The sequence below is a fragment of the Aphelocoma coerulescens genome (genome assembly GCF_041296385.1).
Source record: "Aphelocoma coerulescens isolate FSJ_1873_10779 chromosome Z unlocalized genomic scaffold, UR_Acoe_1.0 ChrZ, whole genome shotgun sequence".
NCBI lineage: Eukaryota > Metazoa > Chordata > Aves > Passeriformes > Corvidae > Aphelocoma > Aphelocoma coerulescens.
Window position 1 is genome coordinate 21,480,348 of NW_027184085.1, and position 25,334 is coordinate 21,505,681.

At 38.8% G+C, this 25,334-nt stretch overlaps 1 protein-coding gene across 8 annotated transcripts in view; it reads left to right on the forward strand.

The window, feature by feature from the left end:
• Nucleotides 1-25,334, forward strand: part of MAST4 (microtubule associated serine/threonine kinase family member 4) — a 289,105-nt gene that overhangs the window by 250,106 nt on the left and 13,665 nt on the right. For all 8 annotated transcript variants that reach the window (XM_069000723.1, XM_069000726.1, XM_069000725.1 and 5 more), the window contains 11 exons: nt 1,953-2,020; nt 4,392-4,477; nt 12,555-12,763; nt 13,524-13,662; nt 14,762-14,894; nt 15,602-15,767; nt 18,480-18,581; nt 22,405-22,527; nt 22,771-22,883; nt 23,848-23,975; nt 24,077-24,309. In XM_069000723.1, the coding sequence (XP_068856824.1) occupies nt 1,953-2,020; nt 4,392-4,477; nt 12,555-12,763; nt 13,524-13,662; nt 14,762-14,894; nt 15,602-15,767; nt 18,480-18,581; nt 22,405-22,527; nt 22,771-22,883; nt 23,848-23,975; nt 24,077-24,309 (1,500 nt within the window). The remainder of the gene's footprint in view (nt 1-1,952; nt 2,021-4,391; nt 4,478-12,554; nt 12,764-13,523; nt 13,663-14,761; nt 14,895-15,601; nt 15,768-18,479; nt 18,582-22,404; nt 22,528-22,770; nt 22,884-23,847; nt 23,976-24,076; nt 24,310-25,334) is intronic.

The following is a 25,334-nucleotide window of genomic DNA, read 5'->3' on the forward strand; positions in this document are numbered from 1 at the left end:
AATTGTATTTTCAACCAAGATGTTAATTTATGTCTTCAGTGTTCATAAATGTTCATGCAAAGGATTTTATTTCATCTGCAGAGAAAAGCAACCTACTTTAGACCTTTCTCTACTTACCTCCTTTATTTGGTGCCTAACTGTAGTGTCCTTTGTTTGAGTGAAATGACTCTTGCATTATTTGGAGATAATGCTAGATAAGTTTATACTGTACTGAAAGCAATACCACAACAAATTCATCACTTAGCAGAGACTGGTGGCTGCATTTCTGAAGAGTTCCCTGGGGAGAAATTTTTCCCCATGTTTTTTAAATTACCATCTTTACCTTTTTGAGTCATGAGTCTTCAGAAATGGTTTAAATCAATGAGAGAAAAAGGACAGATGTTTAATGGTATTTAGATGAGTTTGAAAAATCTCTTCAGGCATTGCAAAATGGTTCCATAGCTCCCTGTTTTGAAAGCTGACTTTTGGTTCCATCCCATTAGTACCTACTGCTTGCAAATAATATGGATTTCTCAGATAATGGTTATTTTGCAAAAGTTTTGTTCCAGAAAGGATTGTTTTAATTTGCTATTTATGAAAGTAATTTCAGTTGAGAAGGCTGTCAAAGTATATTACTCCAGCTAGCTTGGTTCTTGCCCAAAGAGTAAAGGTTTCATGAACACTTCTATTCTAAAACCCCCATGTTCCAAAACTGTGACTTTTGCCTGGAAAATCCACTTCAGGTTCAGCCCATATGATTTTCTTTTCTTTAAGATTTTGTTTGTTCTCAGTGGGGGTCTTTTTCAGTGTTTATTGACTCCATTTTTTGGAATGCTTTTAGGTTCTTTAACACTTGAAAGATCTCTGGCTTTTGAAGTGACATACTTTATATTCTGATTTCTTCTGTTTCTTACACATAACACATGTTTTGGTTTGCATTGTGGTTACAGATGAGAGTTACTCCTTAAATCTTTATCTGTTCCAACAGAAAATTAATCTATGTGGTTAATTTGCCTTTAAAAATTGCAGTAAGTGTTGTGCAGCATTTCACTTGTAATAATCACTTATTTTTATATAGAAGAATCCAGTTTAGATATTCGCTGTGAATATTCAGTTATATTTTGTAGTCATAAATTCAGTTAACAGTCCTGAGATAAAAATGCATCTTGCAAATTTTAGGTGGTCTTATTTCTGATTCCCAGCACATAATTGTGATAAGATTTGCATCTTTGGCTATGTAGAATATATCATTAAATTTGTATATGATTGCTGCGGTCTTTTAGCTACTGGCTGTTCTGTTTAGCTTTTTTTACCCAGAAGAATTCTTGGTTACTATGCCTGCTGAAGAACAGTCTGGGCTTAGGAGCTCTGCAGCATAGGTTGACCCTGGCAGGGACAATCTGATCAAGTTGTAGTCTCCCAAAATCTTACTTTCCCAGAGAAGTCACCTGTCTTAGTGACTCCGTAAATTAGAAGCTTCTACAAAAATGACTTTTAGCTTATTCTGCTAGGCTTATCAGCATTTCTGTGTAGAAGGAGCAAACTATTTGGAGTTGGTCTTAGGTCTAAACTAGAAACTTCTGCTGTAACTGTGAAGGAGCCCAAGAAGGATGGGGCCTACTGTTAACTCCTCAGGGGTTGAGGTCCTCAGGAGTTTTAGCAATTAGTGCTATCTTTCCCCTAGTGCTCAGTTTGCACACAGCTCTTGGAATTCCTAGGCCTCAGCAGTGAAAACAGTATTGCTCTTCAGTGGAAGATTATTACATAGGCACTGAATAGCAAGTCTTCATTTTCTGGGTGGATTTTTTCCTATATGCTTGGAGATGCCCTGAAGGTTGCTTGTCAAGTGCTACAGGTAGGACGCCATTTTCTATTAAGTATTCCATTAAGGTGTCACTTCTCATGTTTTCTGTGCTTCATTTAGTTTTGTATGTTCCATAGTTTAAAATGAAGTTCTTAATTCTTCTTTTCAGAAATAGCTCAGCTAGCTAATTGTGACAGTGGGACAGCAGAAACTCTGGAAACGGATGAATCAATAAGTGTAAGTTTTCCTGTTACGTTGCTGCTTTTGCTGAATGTGAGCAAGGAAATTCTGGTGTGTTCCCCCAACCCTGCCTGTTCTGTTTTCTCCTGGTATGTGTAAACAGATTGAATAAACATTGGTTAATACTAACAGCACTAACTCTGTGAAGCTTTGCAGGCAGAAGTCTTTCAAAATGTATAACCAAGCTTTCCACCTATTTTCCTAAACATTTCAGTGTCTTCATCTTCCACAGAGTTGGTGTATACCATGTGGCAATAACTTTACCACAAAATCCACCACTACCATCCTTTTTTCTATTCAATCAATGTATTTCTTTTTCTTTTAGAAGTATTGATAAACTGTTTAATAAAACAGAGTATTTTAAAGAGATTTTAAAACAGTCCATTCACAGAGGCAGCTCATGATCAAATTTTGAATTCTCTTCAGATTCTGAACAGATCCAGTGAAGAGACAAGGAAGAAATGAGTAAGTTAGCGAATAGCCTGGAGTCAGAAAGTTAGTTTACAGTTTGAAAGGCTGTGCATCATTCTTCTGAATCTGTTTGAAAATATGTGCCTACAGCAATGGGTATCTTACAGTAATATTTTGTGAGATGTTTGCACAGGATGGAAAAAGAAAAGCAAGTTGGACACGTTGATTGGGCTGAATATTGTGGGCTTAAATGCTCCTATTTTAAGGTCTTGTTTTTAAAAGTTGGTTCTTATACCTGGGATTTCAGTCAGCAGGGCAGATGAAGTTCTAACAATTTAGCCTTGATTTTCAGTGCAAGTGGATGGCGAAACAAGAGCAGTTTTAGGGGATGTCTAGATAATTCAGTGGTACTTTACAAGTATTTACAAATGTTAGCAGGCATGGATTATCTGTTACACTAATTCTGATACATAACAGAAAAGACATCATTCTCTGGTACGTGTTGTGTTATATTGGGATATTTTCTAACATTTAGCAAAGTGCCACTTACAAAGGATTCTGTAATTGACAGAAAAGGTGTTTCTTATTCTTCTGCTTTCATTCTCTGCATTTAAAGTACTGTATTAGACCTGAGCAGCATTTAGTGGAAGGATACTGACAAATTGGAGAAAAGACAGAATAATTAGAAGGCTCAAAGAAAGTGCTGAAGTACTTAACTGAATCTAAGGTGCAAAGTGGCTTAGCATTAGCTAAGCAATTGAAACTGTAAAGTTATTTGTGTTGTGCAAATGCTGAAGAAGTACAGAAAGGATAATGTAGTGTAATAAAGGAATTTAAATAGGGGAGATGGTGAAATCAGTAAAGAAAAATATGGAGGGAATATTTGGAAACATCTCAAAATGTAGCTGTGGAAAAAAACACACATGGGAAGTGACAGGAAGCATAACTTTCAAGTACAGGACTGCTCACAGTCATCCTAAATAGCAGTTAGGAAGAATCCTGTACTGGCAGACAAGTGGCCTGAACAATTTAGTAAGTCCTCTCTGTCAGCTCCTGTGTAGTTCATTATATTAACATTTTCACTGGTCTTGCACTGAATTTTCTTCAGCAAGCATTTAATTAAAAATATTTCAACCAGGTCTACTTTCAAATTTTAACTATTACCAAACTGCCTGGATAGGGGTCATGGAATTTCTTAGAGATTCAGAAGACATTTGAAAAAGACATTGTGGGTTTAGAAGTCTGAATTTGGAGTCCTGTGCCTTCATCTTTTCTCCTTGTACCCCAATTCTAACTCACACATCTTTAAAATTAATTAAAAATTCAAACTAGAAAAAAGATTTTGCCATACTCAAGGCAGCTTGGTTTTCAAAAAGTTCTGACAAAGAAGTTGATAAAAGTGACCACTCCAGAGGTAGAATGAATGCATTTATATTTTCCATCTTTTTCTCTTTCATTTTGTCTCTTTTCACTGTCCTCCCTGTTATATCACGCTCTACCGTAGCATTAATTTGAAGTGTGCCAAAGTGTATTTGAGTGAAGAAGGGCTCATCAATAGTTTGTTACTACCAGGCTGTAATATGAAAGTCAGATTTAGTAAAATGGGAAGGCAGTGTCCAGTGAGTGCCATGTGGAATTCACAGAAGTCCATGACTCCAGATAAGAATTGCCAGTAACTACTTTACCAGAAGCTTTCGTGGCTGTAACCTGTGTGTGGAGAGAAGCAGACAGTTTGCTGTGGTGCAGCAGATACCTGTTTGATGAAAAAGCAGCTTTGTTTCAGGAGCCCTTTGGTCCCTCTCTGTGCTGACTGTCTGTCTGGCTGTCCAGAGCTTTTACCTGGTTCATCAGTGTGACAGCTTGGTGATAGTTGGGTTTTTGTTTCCTTTTTTTTTTCCCCTGATTCTGAAAAAAAGTATTGTATTCACTTTGTTCATTCTCATCTCTTACTTTGAAGAGCTCTAATACCTCACTGAAGCTGCAGAGGAAACCTCGGGAAAGTGATTTTGAAACAATTAAACTGATTAGTAATGGAGCTTATGGGTGAGTAATCCTTGACTGTGACAGCTCTTTCGCATTTTATTTTTGCTTAATTTCCCATTATTTCTTATTTCAGGGGTCTTAATGTGAGGGAGTAGTTTGCACCCTGCTTTTTTCATTTTGCATTTTTGTTTTGTTACTAATATTTTAAGTTCACAAGGTTTTGGAAAGTTTGCTAGGTGATAATGAATTAGTCTGTGCTGCAGTACATTAAAATACTGAATATTACATCAGAAGGATTTTTCAGAAGCAGATAGCATACCAGAGATGAAATCTGAATAAATCAGAGGGCAGATTTAAGCTCACTTTTATAATACTGCAAAAAGTCTGTGTTTATGCAGATGTGAGAGAGAATTAATTATATGTCGTCTGTAGGGAGACAGATTGATAAAAATGAGTGCTTACTTGACCTAAAAGTATTTTTGCAGTAGGAACAAATTCCCTGAAGTAGGGCAGCAGTGCTTTGTTACTTTGTGGACGCTGTTCTGATTCTCAGATTTTAACCAATTAGCTTTTAATGAATTGCTATTTCTTGCTTTGTTTCTGAGTAATTGGAGAGTGCACAACTTACTGCCTAGTGATATATAAGTCATCTGAAGATATCCTAGAAGACCAAGAGAAAATTTTGGTAACCTGAGCCTCTAAACGAACACAAAATATTTCCTGAAAGTACTGTACAGTGATGGTGTCTGTCTTCAGTCCTCTCTTCTGATCCTGTACTGTTAGACCCTTGTTTGGCTTCTCCTCTGCACTGAAATGTATCAAGACATGAAGTGTTGGTCTGTGTAACTTGCAGGAGTAGGAGTGATGTAAAATGGCTCAAAAAAGAGAGGTTTCCATCTTGAGGTGAGGAGCCCACTGCTGAATGAGCCAATGTCACAGCCTGGCAGAGGAGGAGGGCTGTGCTTCTTTCCAGCATAGACCCCATTAGACTGACTCTGCTTGAGGTGGGAAGTGGCAGTGAGCTGACAGGACTGAGCACTCAGTGAGGGGATCTTGGACATAGGAGAAAAAGCACCTGCAGTCTACACTGGAGTTTTGTATGCCTGCTGGATGGCTTGAGGCTGGTGGGCTCTCTCTGATGAAATTTAGTTAAAGGTAGCTGTGAGTTCTGGAACAGGGGGCATTTAGTACTGCCTAAGACTGGCCATGGTAGCTTGTGTGGAGGCTACTTGTGTCCAGACATTTTTTCATAACTCAGTAAAATGCTAATCGAAATAGTATAATTTGCATTAAAGTTACAGAAATATTCAAATACAATTTCTGACTAGTCCAGTCTCTGTTAAATTAATTTTCTCAGAATTTCTTCGTAGACCAACTTGCTGCTTGCCATATCTCACGTTCTCCCAATTACCCCAGTACCTCAAAAGCCTGCCCCTCACCAGTTAGCAGTAGATGTTGCTCCCCTCCCTGGCTGCACCCCCTTCTCCTTCCCCTGGCATATGTTAAGTCCCCTCCATTCCTCCTTTCACCTCTTTTTCTTACTGGAGGAGGATAAAAGGAACTGTGTGGGGTAGGCCTCTGTTGGAGAAAGGGGTGTCAGGAGTCACTGAACCTTTCCCACTTCCAAGAAATTTTCAGATGCTGAGGGATGGGGAGAGGAAGGAGCAGCAGCACGGCATGCTGCGGTCAGCAGAGTGAGGCCTGGCACCTGAAGTCGGAGGTTCAGTAGACCTACCTGCGCCTCTTGCTCCATAGGTGTTACAGCCAGAAGGAGCCTCAGAGAGCCATTAAGAAATGCAGACTGGAGACAACTGTCCACCTGAAACCAGAGTCAGATAGGGATCTACAAAGCTGGAAAAGAATGGATGAAAAGCCATGCCCTTCTATAGCACACACTATTTTTTTTTCCTCATGTTTGTATCAGGGAAAATCATGACTTAATATCTCTTCAATGCCAATAATACAAAAAAATTGGCAATGTAATGCTGTAAAAATTGGATGAGACCCTTAAAAATATATGAAGAAAAGAAGAGGTGCTAGAGAGTAACCAGTTTGGAGTATATCCAGATTCTTCATGAATCTTTATTTTCTTTAGCAAGTGTATGAAAAGCTCATCACTTTAGTAGAGTGATATTACTTCCATCTTTAAGGAAGTAATAACAAAGTAGATTTTGTTGGTTTGGGTTTTTCTTTTAAATGGTTACTTCTTAGAAGAAAAATTGAAAATGAGAAAACAAAACAGCCTGTAGTGGGTTGACTCTAGCTCCATTCCCAGCACTCACCAACGCTACTCTATGGCTCCCCACCACAACTGGATGGGGGAGAGAAAATACAATGAAGGCTTCATGAGTTGAGATAAGGACTGGGAGAGATCAGTCATTGAATACCATCACGGGCAAAACAGACTTGAATTGAGGATATTAATTGAATGTATTGCTAACAAAATCGGAGCATGGGTATGGAGAAGTATTATTCTCGGATAATGAGAAGTAAATGAGACCTTAAAAAAACCCCTTCCTCCACCACTCCATTCTTCCCATCTCTGCCTCCTCCCCCCAGCGGTGCAGGGAGACGGGGAATGGGGATTGTGATCAGTTCACCACACCTGCTTCCTGCTGCTGCTCAGGGGGAGGAGTCTTTCCTCTGCCTCAGTGTGGGGTCCTTCCCATGGGAGACGGTTCTCCATGAACTCCTCCAAAGTGAGTCCATCCCACGAGCAGCAGACCTCCCCAGAGTGCTGCAACCATAGGTCACTCTTCCATGGTGTGCAGTTCTTCACGCACAGCCTGTTCTGGTGTGGGCCCGCCCCCGCCAGGGTCACAAGTCCTGCCAGGAAACCTCCTCCGGTGTGGGCTCCTGTAGTCCTCCCTCTACCAACACCTTGCTGTAAAAACTCAGTACATAGAGAGGGAAAGGAACATAGTGAAATGTGAGACAATAAACTTCTAAAAGTATTTACTCGTCTTTAAAAGTGGTTTTAGCACCTATTCAATACTGTAAATTGAGGAGGCTTGTGCTCCTAAATTCTCTAGGATATCACTTTTTCAAAACTATCTGCTTGAAAATTTTTACCATGTCAGGTAAGTGGGAGAGACTGTAAAATCATTTTTCTAGTCTTTATTAAAGTGTGTTTTTCTTTTTTCTATTGGCATCAGTACAGTTGATGGTTAATTTACTCAGAAGTTATGGTCAAGTTTAAAGGGGAATGCATCAAGATAACCTAAATGCTGTGTAACCCATCTATAAAATGGAGTGTAATAAACCAATAATACCGATTTCTTGTGAATAGAAAGCAAGAAACTATCCTGAAGGCATTTATTGCAGTTTATTTACAAGTATAAGTAGCTGAAACAAAAGTTAGTGTTGTTATGCTACAATGATTGTATTTTCCTTCCTATGTTTTTCCAGGCCATTAGTTTTTTAAAATAATCTTAAGTATATGTGAATTCTGCCTGTGCTTTGTTGATTGATTCTCTAAAATATGTCAGTGGGCATATTTTATGCTCTGGCTTACTAAAGCTGCAGTATGCTGTTGTATTATTTTACTTATTCTGAGGCTGTAATGGAGGGTTTAAATCTGAACTAATTAAAGAAAACCCTGTAACATTCTTTTCCTTTGCTGTGGTGTTTTTGCCTTTATCAGTGAATTGAAAAGCTTTGATTGATTACTTGACAGGTTAGTTGTTGGTCTTGGCATGCTGTAGCAGAGATTTGTCATATATGTTAAATTTGATGAGTTTAAATATAAACTATTGGTTTTGTGAAGGTTTGAGTAAATATCTTAGCAGTTCTCTGCTTTTAATTGATTGGGTAAACTCATTTGTAGTGCAATTAAATGACTGTGTAGTACATGAGGTGTAGTAGATGAGTAAATGAGGCTTTTGGGAATGGCTGGGAATATACAGGAAGTTAACAAGCTGCAAATCAGTGAATATGTAGGATTCTGGCCAAGTCATTAATGGCTGACTTTTTACAGCCAGACCAAACTTTTCGTATTTTCCAAATTTTAAATTTTTACTGCAGTCACAACATTTTTTCCATATTCCAGCTTGTGAGACGTAGGTAGCAGGTAATAGTCTTCAAGTAAGCATCAAGTTGGTTTCCTGAAACAGTTCAAGAAAATAAAAATTACATTTAATTTCAGGGAAGCAAGTAATATTGGTTCACTATCTCTTCAATGTATAACTGTATCAGTTTAAAGCAAATGCATGATACGACTTTTGCTCATGCCTGGAATGCTTTTACTTTTGCAGGGATAGTAATGTCAGTATGTACATGACATACTGGCTAATGGTGTTGCTTGATAAATTTAAAAACTCGGAAGCAGTGTGTCTTGAGCAGCTGCTGCATGTAACTCGCGAGTACTCGTTCTGTCCTATCTCCACTCTGTTGACAGTACTTGGTCATGTATAGTTGTATTTGGAACAGGATTAAGAAAGTTACCAGCTGTAGAATAAAACACCATCAGTCAGGTTAATTCATCATCAGCCTAGTGGCCACTGATTCAGAAGTGGAAGGGGACAGGCGGAAGTGTGACTTTCTAGGTTCACTAAAGTAGCAAAAGACAGTTTACCCATCAGAATTTTGGACTGCCGTTTTGTCATTTTGAATCTGTGTTTACTAGCTGCTGTAAAGGTAGAAGGTATTGGTGCTGTTAGGTATGGAGAGTTGGTTTTATTATTCAAAATTGATGACATATTAGAACAAGCAGGACTAGTACCAATTGTAAGAGAAGTATCAAAGTCATCATGTTCTCTTTGTCATGTGGCCAGCTTCTCATTTCCTTCTAGGCACACTAGGAAAAGTCTGAAATATTGCAGGGAGAAGGCTGGGTGCATTGTCCAAGAGCTTCAGTGCTTTAACCAAGTAACTCTGATCTGGTCACAGGCATTGCCTCGTTCAGAGGTGGTGCAGTGCTGCTTTTAAATTCTAATCTTAAGTAACTATCTATAAACTTCACCAAATAATATAAGCCACAGCCTCACCAGTAGCTTCTCTTCACTGGAGACAACATCAGACATAATTCCAGGGCAGAACAGAATTTAGCAGTCTCTTCTCAGGAAATGGCTTGTAAAAATGCAACAAAGTTCCTTGTCAGCAGGTATAATTTTTAAGCAGTGAGTACAATACCTGTGTCTCCACAAGGAGTTCAAGGTCCTTTGACAGATGAGAAAATCAGGTCAGCCTTAAGTCCTGAATGTAGATTAGATTGTAAAATGGCTCTAAAAGTTAGAGTTATTGGAGAGCTGTAAACCAGGCCTGAAACCATTCTATGTGGATTATTTTGGTAATCAGAGATCTTTCAATTTAGACAAAAAACAGGAAGCATGACTATACGATTGAAGTGATAGATGGCATGATATTTAAGTTGGACTAATTCAGGAACCCAGTTAAATACTTTAGCATGCTTTTGTCATCTTACCACTTTTGCAGTGTTTTATAATTGAGCCTAACTACAGGTATTACAGAGATACCTTTTCAGACTGAGATTCATGTTGTAAGTGAAATAAGATAATGTTTGGACATTGCCAAATGAATGTTCTTTGTTTTTTATGAATGTTCTTAACTTTCCTTGAAAAGTAAGCTTTTTTGCTGTGTTGAGCTACAGCATCAGTAAAATACAGAGCATTTGCATACCTGTTGAAATTCGCATAGTGAAATCAGAGGATGCTTTGGAAGCTCTTGTTGCTCTGTTATGAGAACAGAAAGCTGAGGGGAGATAGGAAATCAAATTCTTCATTTCAGACAATAGGAGGATGCAGCAGTACCACTCTGGTTGTGGCTTTGCAGGGTGACAGGGCATGCTACTGTCATTCAGTGGATCGGCAGGACAGTCTGGGTTCTCTTCCTACTGTGCTTTTGTGTCACAGAATCTTAAATTTGAAATTGTCTTTATAATATACTGAAGATCATGGGCACCATTTGATGGTCGACATGCTGCTGGCTGGGGTATAGTTTTCTTCATGAAGCATAAATGTTGCTTGCTGGGGTTAGTGTGACATGAGGATGTGAGGGATGTTAAGACGTTTTTGTACGTTGAAGATCATTTGAAAGCACATTGTATAGCATAAACAGTGTATGTATTTGTAAAAGCAGGAGAGACTGTTGTGTTGCAGTTGTCTCGTGAGTCTGGTACATTTGATGTAAACAGCTTTTTTTCTGAGAAATAACAGAATCCTAGTGGAAAGTTACCTGCCTGTGATTTTAAGACTGAAGGTGCAGTTTAGACAGCTGGGAAAACATAACAGCATGTCCCAGATATTTACTGGACTAGATAGTCCTTGGAACTTACTGTTTAATCATTTTCAAATATGTTAGTAATGATTTTACAGATGTGTATGATCTGAAAGAAGGATTTATTAATACGCTCTGGTTTCTGTTTACCTTTTAAGAGTCCATCTTGGCACACTGTCCATTTTAAAACTAGAGAAATATTTGTATGCCAAATCCTCAGTCAGTCCTTAGTTCATGCAAGTAACTACGTTTTTTTTGAAGGATGGAGGCTTCAGGCTTTAATTTTTTACATGCCAGGAATGCAGAAAGAGACTTAAACAAGTAAAAGAAAAGATATTACAGGAGATTTTGAAACTGACAGGAGAAAGCAACAAATGAGAGAGGAAAACCAAAATGCAAGGGAAAGAAAAACAAGGGAAAGGGTTATAAGAGTAAGAGTTGGAGAGAGAAGTGACTCTGAGGGGAGCAGTAGGAAGAAGTACAGGACAAAAGGCATGAAGTCAGCAGGGAGGAGTACTGGAGGTGAGTAACTCAGTCTGTGTTCCAGCTTGGGAGGGGCAGAAGGGAGTGAGACTTAGTTAGGAGGCACAAAGGGTGGGGTTTGTCATGGGGTTTTGCCCCAAGGTAGTTTTTACCTGCTTTCATAGTTGTGTAATGTCTTTTATCTGCCCCATGCTCAGACAAGAATGAGGGATTAATGAAAGCTTTCAGAATCAGTAAGAGAAACTGTGCTGTCTAGAAAGATTTCCTTCACAAAAGAAAGAAGTACTGACTTTTTCCAGTACCTATAACTTTGGTAGCTGTGTGAAGATCTTTATAGAAATAGTAAGGCAAGTGTTACTTTTTGTGTTTATACAAACAAGTGTATGCTGATAGTTGGACCTGATGGGCCAATTGATTGAATGAAAAAAACTTCGTAACTGAATCCCATTTCCCCCCCCACCCCCCCCAATTCTCCTGTAAGTGCTTTCTTTCCATAAACAGTGTGGTAATTATGTACTGGAGAAGGTATAAGCATTAAATGGTACAAAGGAGATTTCAAACAAGGCAAAAATTTTCAGGATTTGCCTCAAGGGATTTTGAGAAATGCAGCAATAAAGTCCTTTAAAGTCCTTGTCAGTGTTTCACAGCAGGGTAATTCCTTCTCCTTAGCCCTGAAAGAGAGAAGACTTGCCCAAGTGAGGTTTTCTTTTCCTTTGCTTCCCTCACTGCCTTGACTTTACCTAACCAAATTTAAAGGAAACCTTGTACCCAACACCCCAGTGGAAATTCTGCATGTCACGGTACACCATAGTCGCATACTACTACGTAGTTAACGCAGTGATCTTTGTTTCGGGTTACCGACTGGTGACCTTCCTCTGATGCGGATCAGTGCTGATGTCAGAGACTGAACAGGAGCAGGAGATTTTGCGCCTGGTCGTGAGGGAGCCACCCCTTTGAGCAACTTCTAAGCAAGCTTCATACAAGACCTAGGATATGTTTTAAGATACCCTGGACTGAGTCTGAGTCATAATTTCCCTACAGCACACCTAAAGAATAAGCATTTGTCACAATGATTTATAACACTGTGCCATAGCTGGATTTTGTATGTAATCCTTTGTTGATGGGATGCCTGAAATCTGCCTGGGCTGAAAGCATTTGCTGTTGTATCTGTTGTTTGATTGGGAGGGAGGGAGAGGGAAGGGCAAGAGAGTTGTTTGTTTTAGTTTGAGTACTAATTTATGTTGACTGAGATTCATCCTGTTTTTTTTAAAAAATGAGATTTGTAACCATTCTTTAATGTGGAGGACTACACTGAATTGAAAACAAGTCTTTTGTATAACATATATACAGTTTAAAAAAAAATGCATTTTTAGCAGTTAATCAGACTTCTTTCTTTTTCTCTCCCATTTGAACTTTTCAGTGCGGTTTATTTTGTGAGACACAAAGAAACCAGACAAAGATTTGCCATGAAGAAAATTAATAAGCAGAATCTCATCCTCCGAAACCAGATCCAACAGGCCTTTGTTGAGCGTGATATCCTGACATTTGCAGAAAATCCATTTGTTGTCAGCATGTACTGCTCCTTTGAAACAAGACGTCATTTATGCATGGTCATGGAATATGTAGAAGGTAAAATTGCTCTTCTGTTTTATAGAGGAAGAAGAGAATTTCCTTACACCACAAAAGAAAAATAACCCATATGGTACTTGAATTAGAAGGGGCCCCCTGTGTCTCCTCCATACTCTTGCAATTCAGATTTAGCAACCAGACCCAACAGCAAGGTGGTTCTTTTATTTCACCAGTCATTATCTCCCAGTAAACAGCTTGTAAAACACTTGTGTTCCAGCTATAATGGGAAATAACTGCTCTTAGAGTAAATTCCTTATAGATTGTAATCGAAAGTGTGCTAGCATTCAAAGTTCATGTGGAAATGTTTGCTTTTTTCTGGAGGTGAAATTTTCATTAGCAAGTGTTGGGGGATTTGTAGTAATTGTTTTTTACAAAGAAAGAGGAGAGAGGAGACAGTTTTCAAAAGGTGCTGATGCTGAAGGAGAACAGTGGACAGAAGCAGTACTAAAGAGATACCCATGTATGGTTCTGTGGGCTTCCACCACCCCCTAGCCCCCCTGTTTATTTTATTGTTTGTTTGTTTTCTCCTAGTAGCAGTACATACTTTATTGGTTTTCAATTGAATCCTTGTTGTGCTCTCTCCCTGCTTTACACTACTTCCGATATAGTATTTGAGGGGGTTACATGTTCAGTTGAATCATCTGACTAGAAAATAAAAATTCATTACTGCAGTTTCTGTCCCTTTCTGCATCATGTATGGATTATACTGATACAACTCACAATTTATAGAGTCATCTGTAACATTTGTCCTGTTTCACAGGTGGAGACTGTGCTACTTTGATGAAGAATATGGGTCCCTTACCTGTAGACATGGCAAGGATGTACTTTGCAGAGACTGTTCTGGCCTTGGAATACCTTCATAATTATGGAATTGTGCATAGGGATTTGAAACCTGACAAGTATGTACAAAGAATATAACTGAAAGAGGAGTTTGAAATTTTTAGATAAAGTGTGGAAGGTTTAAACTTGCTTTGAATTTTTTTTTTTTGGTAAATGTTATGTAGATTCACAATTCCTTCACAATATTTGAATTTTCATTACTTGCAGTTACAGAAAATGCCTTTTTTTTCCCAAAAGAGCTGTTAAGAATTTTCAGCTTCTGTTTAAGATGGAACAGGCTATCAGAGTATCTAAAAAGGAAAAAGTATTTACTCTTCTGGTTAGAAGGAAGGGGAACACATTTTAGTCATTAAGGAAAAGTTTTTTCAAAAGTTCTTTTTGAAGTGTATATGTAAGTGGTTTACATACTTAAACCACTGTTTAATACAAAATATCATCAACTTGCAGATATTTGCATGTTTGAAGACAAGATTGACCAGATGTGGAAATATCTCCTGTTGCATGATTTTTGGGGGTTATTTTGTTTTTTGAGGGGGTTAGGGTGTTTAATTTCAATATTTGAAAATACAGTGTTGCTCCTATATAAGTAAATTAACATTACAGCAAGTAGCTGAAATACAAAGTATGGCTGTTGCAACTCCATTCATCATCTTCCTGTTTCACAATAAGAAAAAAGAAGAAGAATTTAAGTCATGGGTGTTAATTGACAATATCTTCATAGCATGATACCTTAGGACAGTATAGTATTAGTTACTAACTTAATACCCTGAGATTTTTTCCAAATGCATGACTGATCCAGCTTGTTACAGACTGAAAATGCTCACCTCACTTCAAAAATGATATGTATTCTGTTTTAGGTCTTTCAGATGATAATTGTTTCTTCAAAGCTTCTAGTGCTCAGCTCTCAAGACTTGTATAGTTCTATGAGATGTTGTGCAGTTGCACATTAAAAGTTTGTTTACTTCTGATAATAATAGTAACAAATACAAGATTTTTAACCTGTTTATTCTGTACCAGTTACTTTTTAAGCTGTATTTATAATTTTACAGTGCTAATGAACCATCTTCCTCTAAATACAATAGTTGTAATAGTACTAACAATGATAAGCACATAATGTTGAATGATGTCACAGTGACTTAAAATCTTTCTATTTTTCAGTCTGTTGGTAACATCCATGGGCCATATAAAGCTTACAGACTTCGGCCTGTCAAAAGTGGGGCTTATGAGTTTGACTACCAATCTGTACGAGGGTCACATTGAGAAAGATGCCAGAGAATTCCTCGACAAACAAGTAAGAAACAGCCTTTTTCATTTCTACACTGAGTGTTCACATGAAGTAATGTTTTTCCAGGAGAGCATACTATAATACTGAATAAACCGTAGTTATTTCTGCATTGGTGCTCCAATGGAGTATGTCAAGTACTTTGAAGATTATTCTAGGCTTTTTCCTTTCTACATTAGGATCTATTAGTAAGATGAACAACCTAATTGTGTGCAAGTGAATGTGTGAGAGACAAATGGAAAACTGTTTTATGAAGAATTCAGAAATCTCAGCAGAGTACTTGTGGAGCTCATTATGTGTTGCACAACCAAGGGTGCTAAAATCTTTGCTATGGCCCATTTCCCTTTAAGCATGCCTCATTACCGTTGCTCACAATCTGTTCACTGTAAAAGTTACTTAAGATAAAACCATCACAACTTTCATATAAAGATAATGATAGGTTTTAAGTTAAAGAAAATACTTGCCATGCTGGACTCCCGTGTACAAAGCACAAACTGTCCTTTGCATGAGAGATACCCAAATGTTTACTATGATGCCTCTTAATGTAGATAGGTTGTTCTAAAAACATTAGTTGTCATGCATACTCAGCAGATTAAACCCAACTGAATTCCATTTTTTCCATGTTTTCACATTCATTTACATTTCAGGAATTATAAATAATGTGACATAGCACAGTAAGACTTGTTTTACCATTGTGCGTGTTTTCTTTCTTTCAGGTCTGTGGTACACCTGAATACATAGCTCCTGAAGTGATACTGAGACAGGGTTATGGAAAACCAGTGGACTGGTGGGCTATGGGAATTATTCTGTATGAATTTCTTGTTGGATGTGTGCCATTCTTTGGAGATACACCAGAAGAGCTCTTTGGACAAGTGATCAGTGGTGAGGATCATCACTAAAAAAAAACCAAAAAGGATTCTATTTCTGTTAATAGTAAATATATTACAACTTTACTGATAGACTGCACAATTTGCTATCAAAGCAGTAACAATAAATTTAGATTAAAAACTGATCTTACTGTATATTGTTGCTAAGCACAGAAATTAATTGATACAGAGTACAGGAGTTAAGCTGCACTGTTTGGAAGAGAGAAGCCATGTTATTAAAAAAGTAGTGCCACTATGCAATAGTGTTTTCTGTCTTTGGTAAAGAAATTATACCAGAGAAGAAACAGTTAAAATAAAATTGTGAAAATGGGAAAATGCCTCATGGCACAATAAAGAAATTACAAAGATGTAATAAAACTCTAAAACAAATGTCTCCCAAATAATAAATAATGAGAAAAAGAAGGAAACTAATTCAATTCACAGATTGTTAATGATTTCAGTGGTGATTGTTGGAGTGTAATGTTATTTCTGTAGCAGCTGTTCTTCCATTCAAAATTCAATAACCTTTTAGATCTTAACCTGCAAACTGACCCTAAGTATTGTTACGCGTCTTGTGACAAAACTGAATGATAATTAAACAGAATTGTTTACTATCCTACCTGCTGTTTCCATAAATTTCCCAGGTGCATAGATGTAGAGAGTCACTATTTATGACACAAGGTTAACAAAATGGCACCTCTGTTACTAAGTATTTCCCAGTCTGTTTTATGGTCTGCTTAAAAGGTCCAGTAGCTAAGAACGCACCTCTGGTTCCTCATTCTCTGAGAATGCAAGAAATCCCCTTTTGTACTTAAGGAGACACTCTGTCATCATCTATCTCTGAAGCTGAAAGCCAGACTTGTTTGTAAACTGTATTAAAATGCTTGTGACATTCTGTGTGTTCATGGATTTATAACCATGTTGTTTTCTGATGTGGTACTGATGCCTGAGTGGCAAGAAGAATCAACTGTTTAATTAACACAAGCAGCAAATGCTGTCTGTTTTCTGGGTGCCTCATGGCTGCAATGCATATTCATGCTTTATTTTCCAAATCAGATTTAAACTGCAGTGGAAGCTGTAGGCAGGCAAACATGGAAATAACTCATGTTTTTATTGCATTTCCAGACACATGCACCTGTGTTTTTATCCTTATACTCTCTGACTGGGAGAAGAGGAGGGAATAGTCCTAATGACAAAATTTGTACTTCAGGCTTTATTTTGCATGTGGCATTAATTTTACCTTTTGTAAAACATATTGTCATGTGTTACAATCTAGCTGATACTTTTGTAATTATCTTTATCTGTTTGAATGTGTCAATTTATCATACAGAAATTATTTGTAGAAGTCTATTTGTAAACCTGATCTATTCCCACTCACCTTTCAAGACTATTGGTCAGCTGAATTTCATGTTTTGATCTTGATTTGTCAGTTGCTTCTCTTCTATTTTAAATATCTTTACTTACTGAAATAAGAAGAATTCTAGTTGAATGAAGAACTCTAGAAGAACTCTAGTTGGATGTTTCCTATGCTAAAATAAACTATCCCCTTGTATTTGACTGTAAAAGCCATATTAAAGAACCAAACTGTAGCCTAGATCTTTCACTAGTTTCCGTGAGCAGAATGAACATTCTCCTTAAAATTTTACTTTAAAATCTTGCTGCCTCCTTCTTCGCATGTAGTTTGCCTTTCCTGCCCTCAAGCTGCAAGGACAGCTGTGAGAGGCCTCAGTGTAAACTTAGATACCTAAAGTCATAAGAATTTAAAATACTGCTCCAGAACCAGGTTACACTGCATGTCTGTTTATATCAATAAGTTTCCTTAATCTCTGAAATACAAAGGTTAAACCTGTGTGAAGCTTCTGATGATTATTGCTCCAGTTACAATTATTTTGTTGAAGAAGTCTAGATCATAAAATGACAATAAAATCCTTAACAGCTTTCTGTATTTCCGGAGCTCCAAATGTTCTTTTTCTCTGATGCCCAAATCCTTGTACCTCCCAAGAAACTTGGGCAGAGTTTTGTCTAAACCTGCACTGTGGAGGCAGCTTCCACTAAAAATCAGGCAAAACTTTCTGTGTGTAGGCTGTTAGAAAGTTCATGTTCATATGCAATGTATCTTGTCTTGATTGCACGGTTTAAGTCCAGCTTGCCATGAAGTGCTAAAGCCATAGTAGCTTAAGAGTCAGTAAAGTGAGGCAGTATGGAAGTATGAGACTCTTGGAGAAAAGCTCCATTGTCATGTATGTCTCCAGAGCACAGTCTGACACCTTGACCCTTAGTCATGGGAGTAATGACTTCAGGGCGTCTACTGGCATTAGAGAAGGAAAACAGATGTGAGCAGCACCTGCCGGGTCAGGTCAGCAGTGTCCATCTTAGCAATAGTTTCCATGGAACATAACTACAATTTTAACCTTGATTTGGTGGGGGAAGAGAGAGCACAGAAGTTGTGCTAATATTTTGAAAGTTTTCCATGAGGCAAGCATTCTGTATTCTGCTGCTAAACACAGTTTTGTGTTAAAGAGGACTTCTGAAGGAAATGGGAACATAATATGTTTATGTAGTCTGTATAGAGAGTATAAAAATTGGAAGTAATTGGTATGCAGAAGAGTAAGTTGAAAAAGTTGCTCTAACTCTGCTTTGCTGGTAGGTCACTATAAGAGCATTCATACAGTTTGTGCTGGGATCAGACTTCAGCAACATCAAACAACTTTTTTTTTTTTTTTTTTAGATGAAATCAACTGGCCTGAAAAGGATGAAGCACCACCTCCAGATGCCCAGGATCTGATTACTCTGCTACTTAGGCAGAATCCTTTGGAAAGACTGGGAACAGGTTAGGAGGCACTAATTTTAAATTGTTAATGTTTTAGAAATAGCTTCTGTATTCAGCATTGGGAGCTTTCACCTATTTGTTTTGCTTTGGAAACATCTGTCATGACACACAGTATGACAGCATGTCATGATAATTTATAGATTCAGACCAGTAATATGAACTTAATATGTTGCTGTCTGTCCTGGCTTTTTATGAGACTTACATGTGCTCATTTGCATTTACTTTTCTCCTAATTTGATAATTATAACAGAAATTTCTCAAATACCCTGTTAGCCAGTGAATGGGGTTTCTTCATGAATGCAGTATTAAATGACCGAATACAGAAATCTAGAAGGGGAATCAAGACACAACTTCGTTTTTCGGAAGTGTCTTAGCCTGGCAGATAATTTCCTCCAGGTGTTGGGGTGGGTGATGAGTACTCAAATTGCTTATTCAGAAATGACTGTCTGAGGTTGTGTGGTGAAAAGTCATTCTCATTCATCAAGCACTACTGCCTTGTATGAAAGAGATTTAAAACTGTGAGTGTTAAGGAAGTATTAAGACCAGTGAGCCTGCATAGGCTAATGAAAGCACTTCTGTGCGTTTATGTAGTAGAGTTTTTTGTTGATTGATGGACCGGGATTTATTTGGGAGTTTCTGTGAGAGGCGGTAATGAAGAATATTGCGTATGATTTTTAAGTGTTAGCGTATGGGAACCCTAGTTCCTGACTGCTATCCCTTTAGGCAAAGCACTGGGTAAACACAGCTAAAAAGAGCCTCCTACATGAAAGAGCCCAAATATAAAGGTACAGTCTTATTTGCAGTGAACCTCATATGCCATGGACAGAAGCACATTTGGGATGCTGAGGAAACCAAGTGGCAGGTTGAGTCAGCATGAGAGTATTTGGAAAACTCCTCACAGAACTGAGTCTAATTGTGCTACATATTTTTAGGTCTAATTAAAAGAAGCTTTAGGAATCAGTTCATAACTGACCTTATCACAGCTGCTTGGGAGAAATGTGCTTATAACCCAGACCCTGAGCACTACTGACATGGTCCCAAATGACATGTCTTCCCTCGGGAAGGCATGATGATGTGACTGATATTAATGAACTGTATGTCCCTCACAGCCTGAATATCTGGGATCTGTGTGAGTAACCCTTAGACTTCGGTAACTGATGGTCTGGACTAAGTGGCATCCAGCAAAGTTCATTGCTGTCCCTTGCTCCATGTTGAACAAGTTATGAGTGAGGAAGATGTCATGCCCCAGTAGCTTCTCCACTTGCTGCCTGCTTCATCCGCTGCAGAGGGCACCACTGCTGAAGGCAAAATGAAAATCTGCAACTAGTTTTATTCCCTTGTTTTAAGTACACTCTTTCCAGGCATTGGTGTTTCATTGCTGGGATGCTTTTTCCTGGTGAAACACAGTGTTAATTCAAGACTGTTGCCCTGTCAGAGGCTGGATCAGAAGTGGATTGGAAATTCTGTGTCTGTTGCTCTGCAGTTGGTGGAGAACGTGAATTGGGTGGGATGAGGCTGGCTTAACTCATGGTTAGTGCCATAACATCATGGTGAATGGTCAGTGCCATAACATCAAGCACCTGTGGTGCTCATTTAAGAACTGACATCTCTAAAGCCTCTGGTCTCTTTAAGAGTTGGCAGTCTGAAGAAGGAAATAAGACAACTAATTCTTTGAAGCAGGGGGTTCAGAAACCACAACAAAGTTGTAGGATCTTTATTAGAGTCAGCAAACAGAAATGGAGGCTGCAGTGTGACAGGTCCCACATAGGCACTGAAAAATACCACGGTTTATCCCAGGCTCCACCGTGCATTTCAAATGACAGTCCTATCTGTTTAATATATATTAGCAAACTGCGTAACACTTCATGAAAATCATAACTGCTTATTTGCTCAGGAGACCTGAGTGGCAAAGGCAAGTTGAAAGAAGAGAGATAGGTCCTATACTTACTTTGAAGAAGGAAAAAAGCAGTAAAAAGCATTTCTTGGGTTTGAAGTGTCTCATACCAATCAAGAATTATACAATTCTGATGTGATATCCCATTACTGTGCTCAGAGAAATACTCACTGCTTAGCTGGTGACTTATGATGAGATGTGATTTTGGTCTCCTTTGGGAAGATTTGGCTTCTTTGAATTTTTCCCTGGTGCAGTATGAAAAGCAAAGAACCCAGTCTAGAAATCTTAACACCAACTTAGAAACCAGTCCCAGAGATACCATTTTTTCTCTCCGTAGCCTTGATACAGAGAAGTATATATGCTGTATCCATGTGCTGAGTTGGCCTTGGCTGACCACTAGGTACCCATCAAATGCTCTGTACCTCCCTCCTCAGCTGGATGGGAGGCAAAAATATGCCAAAGGTTCTTGGGTTGAGATAAGGACAGGGAGCTGCTATCGTGGCAAGGCATACTAAACTCAAGGAAGTTAATTTAATTTATTACTAATTAACACTACTGCTTTACTTCCTCCTTCCAAGCAGCATGGGAGGACGGCAAATGCAGTTTGTTGTCAGTGCATCACATGCTGCCCCTGCTGCTCCTTCCTGCCTACACTCTTGCCCTGGTCCCGTGTGGGTCCCTTCCATGTGGTGCAGTCTTCAGGAACAGAGTGCTCCAGCATGGGTCCCCTGTGGAGTCACAAGTTCTGCCAGCAAACCTTCTCCATCTTGGGCTCCTCTCTGCACAGGGCCACAGGTCCTGTCAGGGGCCTGCTGCAGCACAGGCTTTTGCATGGGATCACAGTCTCCTTCAGGCATCCACCTGCTCCACCGTGGTGTCCTGCATGGGCTGCAGGGGGATCCCTCCTCCGCTGTGGTTCTCCATGGGCTGCAGGGGCACAGCTGCCTCACCATGGTCTGCACCATGGGCTGCAGGGGAACCTCAGCTCTAGTGCCTGGAGCTCCTTCTGCAGTGACTTTGATGTCTGCAGAGTTGTTCTCACCTGTTCTCAGTCCTCTCTTCTGGCTGCTGTTGAGCAGCAGTCTTTCCCCTTCTTAAATACATTATCCCAGATAATGCTGATGGGTTGACAGTGAGTCCATCTTGCAGCCAGCTGGCATTAGCTCTGCTGAATACAGAGGAACCTTCTGGCAGCTTCTCACGGAAGCCACCCCTGTAGCCTCCCCACTGCCAAAACCATGCCACATAAACCCAATACAACCAAGCTGGCAGCAGGTCTTGTTGCTGCTGGTTACTTGTTCAGGTTTTAGAGTCAGATGTATGTTCATTAATGACATCGTCATCCACCTTCCCAGGAGAAAATTTCCAGTATTTAATTTTGTTCTTACAGTTGTTTTTTAACTTGAAACTAGTGTAATCATTTAACGCACATTAAACAAGCAGGTAGTAATAAATAAGATAAATGATAGGGTATTTCCTATAGAATTTTGTATTACTGCCATAAAGCACTGAAAGGATCTCTTAAGTCAGCAATCGGATTTCTATTGAGGAACTATTAAGAATCATTCCGCATTACTTGATAACTTGTACTTACCTAGTGCACATGTTTGTATTTCATAACTACATATGATGATTCTGACTAATGTGTAGCTAACAGATAATAATTAGTAGATTCAGAAAAAGAGAAATCTTACAAGGGGGAGATGATAAAGCAATAAACTGTTAAAAGAAATGGCCACAACAAAACAGGGGCAGGGAGTATCTCTGACAGGTTTAGGATATTCTAATGGGAATGGGTAGTAGGTGTTCATGTGTACAGCGATGACTATGCCTTTCCATGATTATTTGCATTATTGGCTCGGGGTTTACTTCATTTAATGTCAGAGGATTTGATACAGTTTGCTCAGTGTTTTTCTCTGGCTCCTCCAGGTGGTGCCTATGAAGTAAAGCAGCATCAGTTCTTCAGGAGCCTTGATTGGAATAGTCTGCTGAGGCAGAAAGCAGAATTTATTCCACAGTTGGAGTCTGAAGATGACACAAGTTATTTTGACAGTAGGTGTTTTACAGTATTAAATAAAGGTGATGAACACCTTGTTTAAATAATCACTGTCTGTGACTCTTGCTTTCTGCTTTTAAAATCTCCTTTATCAGAATCGCTGGCAGCTTGCAGTTTCATTGGTGAATTGACGTTTCAGCAGAAATAATCTTAAGAATAAAACTAGGTTTTTATATAATGTTAAAGCTTGGTATCCATTCTTCCTGGTAAGTTCAGATCTTTATTTCCCTTGTCTGTAGCTCGTTCTGAGAAATACCACCATATGGAAACTGAGGAAGAAGATGATACCAATGATGAAGATTTTAATTTAGAGATAAGACAGTTTTCCTCATGTTCACACAGATTTTCAAAAGTAAGTAAAAATTTCTGTAATCTTAGTATGTATTGTTCTACTTCTGCAAATTTTGGAAGTGTTAAATATAGAAGAGATATATAGGGCCTCGTTTTCTCAAGAAACTATGAAGTTAACTGAAGTTGAGCAAGAATACAATGAACACCATTAAATCAAAATATGGGAAGATTGTGTAGAAAAGTTACTTCTTGAATCTCTAAGATACTAATGGAAAATTATATAAATATTATGTTGTTTTCTGTAGAAGACCCATGATAGCATAACAGAAAGTGTCAGGGAGGTGTTCTGTTAAATGCTAATACATGTTCTTTAAATTGGTTTCCTTATATATGGTTTTCATGTGGCTCCAGTTGTGTCCTGGGTATCTTGCAGGTGATAGCATAACAAAGATTATGGTACTACCATGTGCTGGCTATTAATTTAATGACATTAGACTAAAGGAAAAAGCAAGGTAATAGCATGTGTTCCAGTCATGGAGAAATGCAGATCTGAGGGAGTGATCTGCATGCTCTGAATTGAAGGTAAAACTGCCCAAAAGGTAGTATACTCTAGTAGTTGAGATGAGAGCTAATTATCGCTGATCAAAGAGCTGTAGTAGGAGCAGAGTGGACGTGCTCAGGAAATAGAGTGGAAGATGAATTGGCAGGAAATAATGGAAGAGAACACCCAGAGCTATTGGTTTAGTTTTTACTGTCTTGGTTCACACTGTGAAATGAGGAGAAAACTGATACATTCATAATGAGAAGAGGCTGTATTTGTGTACCCCTACATGAGGAACCAAGAAATCATTTTAAGAACACAAACTACTGGAAATTTGAAAAGGTTCAAGAGGTTTGAAGTTTGCAATCTGAAATACTCTATAAGCATTTAGAATTGTAGAACTGTAGATCCTGCATATCATATTTTTATATCAAATATGTCAGTGATGACTCAATTTTTTTGTGGGGGGTCTTTTCTGTAATAGGTTTTTAGTAGTATAGATCGAGTCACTCAAATTCAAGGTGAAGAAAAGGAAGATGCAGGAGACAAAACAAAAACTGTAACATTGCCTTCTGTGGAATCTTTAAGCTGGAGTTCAGAATATTCTGAAATGTAAGTAGAAGGCTGTACTGCAAGTTGTCTACATCCTGCTTGCCAGATAGCAGGCCTCCTCATTTCAGTAACTGCATGAGGTTTGCTTATTTTTCATGCAGACAACAAATATCTACGTCCATCTCGTCTGAGACTGAGAGTAGCCGGCCGCAACGCAGTTCTGGTTTGCTTCCAAAATTGTCCGTGTCAGCCGAAGGAGAACACGATGATTCCACCAGCTCAGGGGGGCTCCAGGAGGAACAGGAAAAGTCTGCATTTGTGAGCGATGAAATAGTGCAAGACGAACCTGAAGTAACCACTCCAGCAAGTACAATCAGCAGCTCCACACTATCAGGTAATTTGCAGGGGGTGTCTTGACTGATGATACTACAAACAGTTGCAGGCCACCTTCTTTTGGCAGTAGCATTCATAGATTTAGAAGACATGTATTTCAGAACTAGTTTTAAAAACAGCTATCACAACAGGGATCTGGTTTGGGATCAGGCTTAAGCTAATAAAATTCCATGAAAATACGGGAAAATGTCAACGTCTTTGGAAACACCATGATTTGGTGTCGCCCCACTGACTCTAGAGGGTTGCGCGGCAAGTGAATAAAACAGTTTTAGGGACTGAGTGCTGGAGAGCTGGCCAGAGTAACGACACATACACCGATACGATTTGAGCATCGTTCTCCCCTTTACTGTTTACCTATACAAGCTTATATCTACTTTTGCAAAGATTCACGCCCAGTCCCTCTAGACGGCCTCTAATCTGGGGGGAGCCGACCAGTGTATTGCTTTGCCAAGGACTTTCAGGGCTGCCTGCAGCCGGGTGCTTTCGAGGCTTGCCTGCAGCCAGGGGCCAGTTCAGGTGTTTTTCCTCAGCAACCCTGGGCTGTCCAATCTTTCCAGGGGTATCATATGCCCCTGTTCCACAAGGAATCCATCTACAAACAGTTGACCAGGATTTTGCAGCATTCTCCTGTGATAGATCCCTTGAGCACCTGAAGCATTTTTTTTTGCATCTTTCCTCACTGAGGTTTGTGATGTTTGATCATCATGGATTCTGTTGCTTTCTAACACTCTGTACTATGTATTGTATGTTTTTATTTAAGACGTCTCTATGATGTACACCTTTCAGAGTTGAGAGGATTTTCTTTGACTTGTGGAAGTCACTTTGGTCATTACAAATCTAGGAGGAAATGTTGCAAACCATTCTCTACTTAATTAATTTATATGCTTTATGCATCATCTACCTGCTGAAGTACTTGTTGCATTTCAGTAGGCTCCAGGGCCTTAGTGTCTTATCTACCAGTCTTCAGCTTATTTCTCTTTTGTACCTCACTGAGTTTTTTCAATATTCACCCTTCTATTCCCAAAC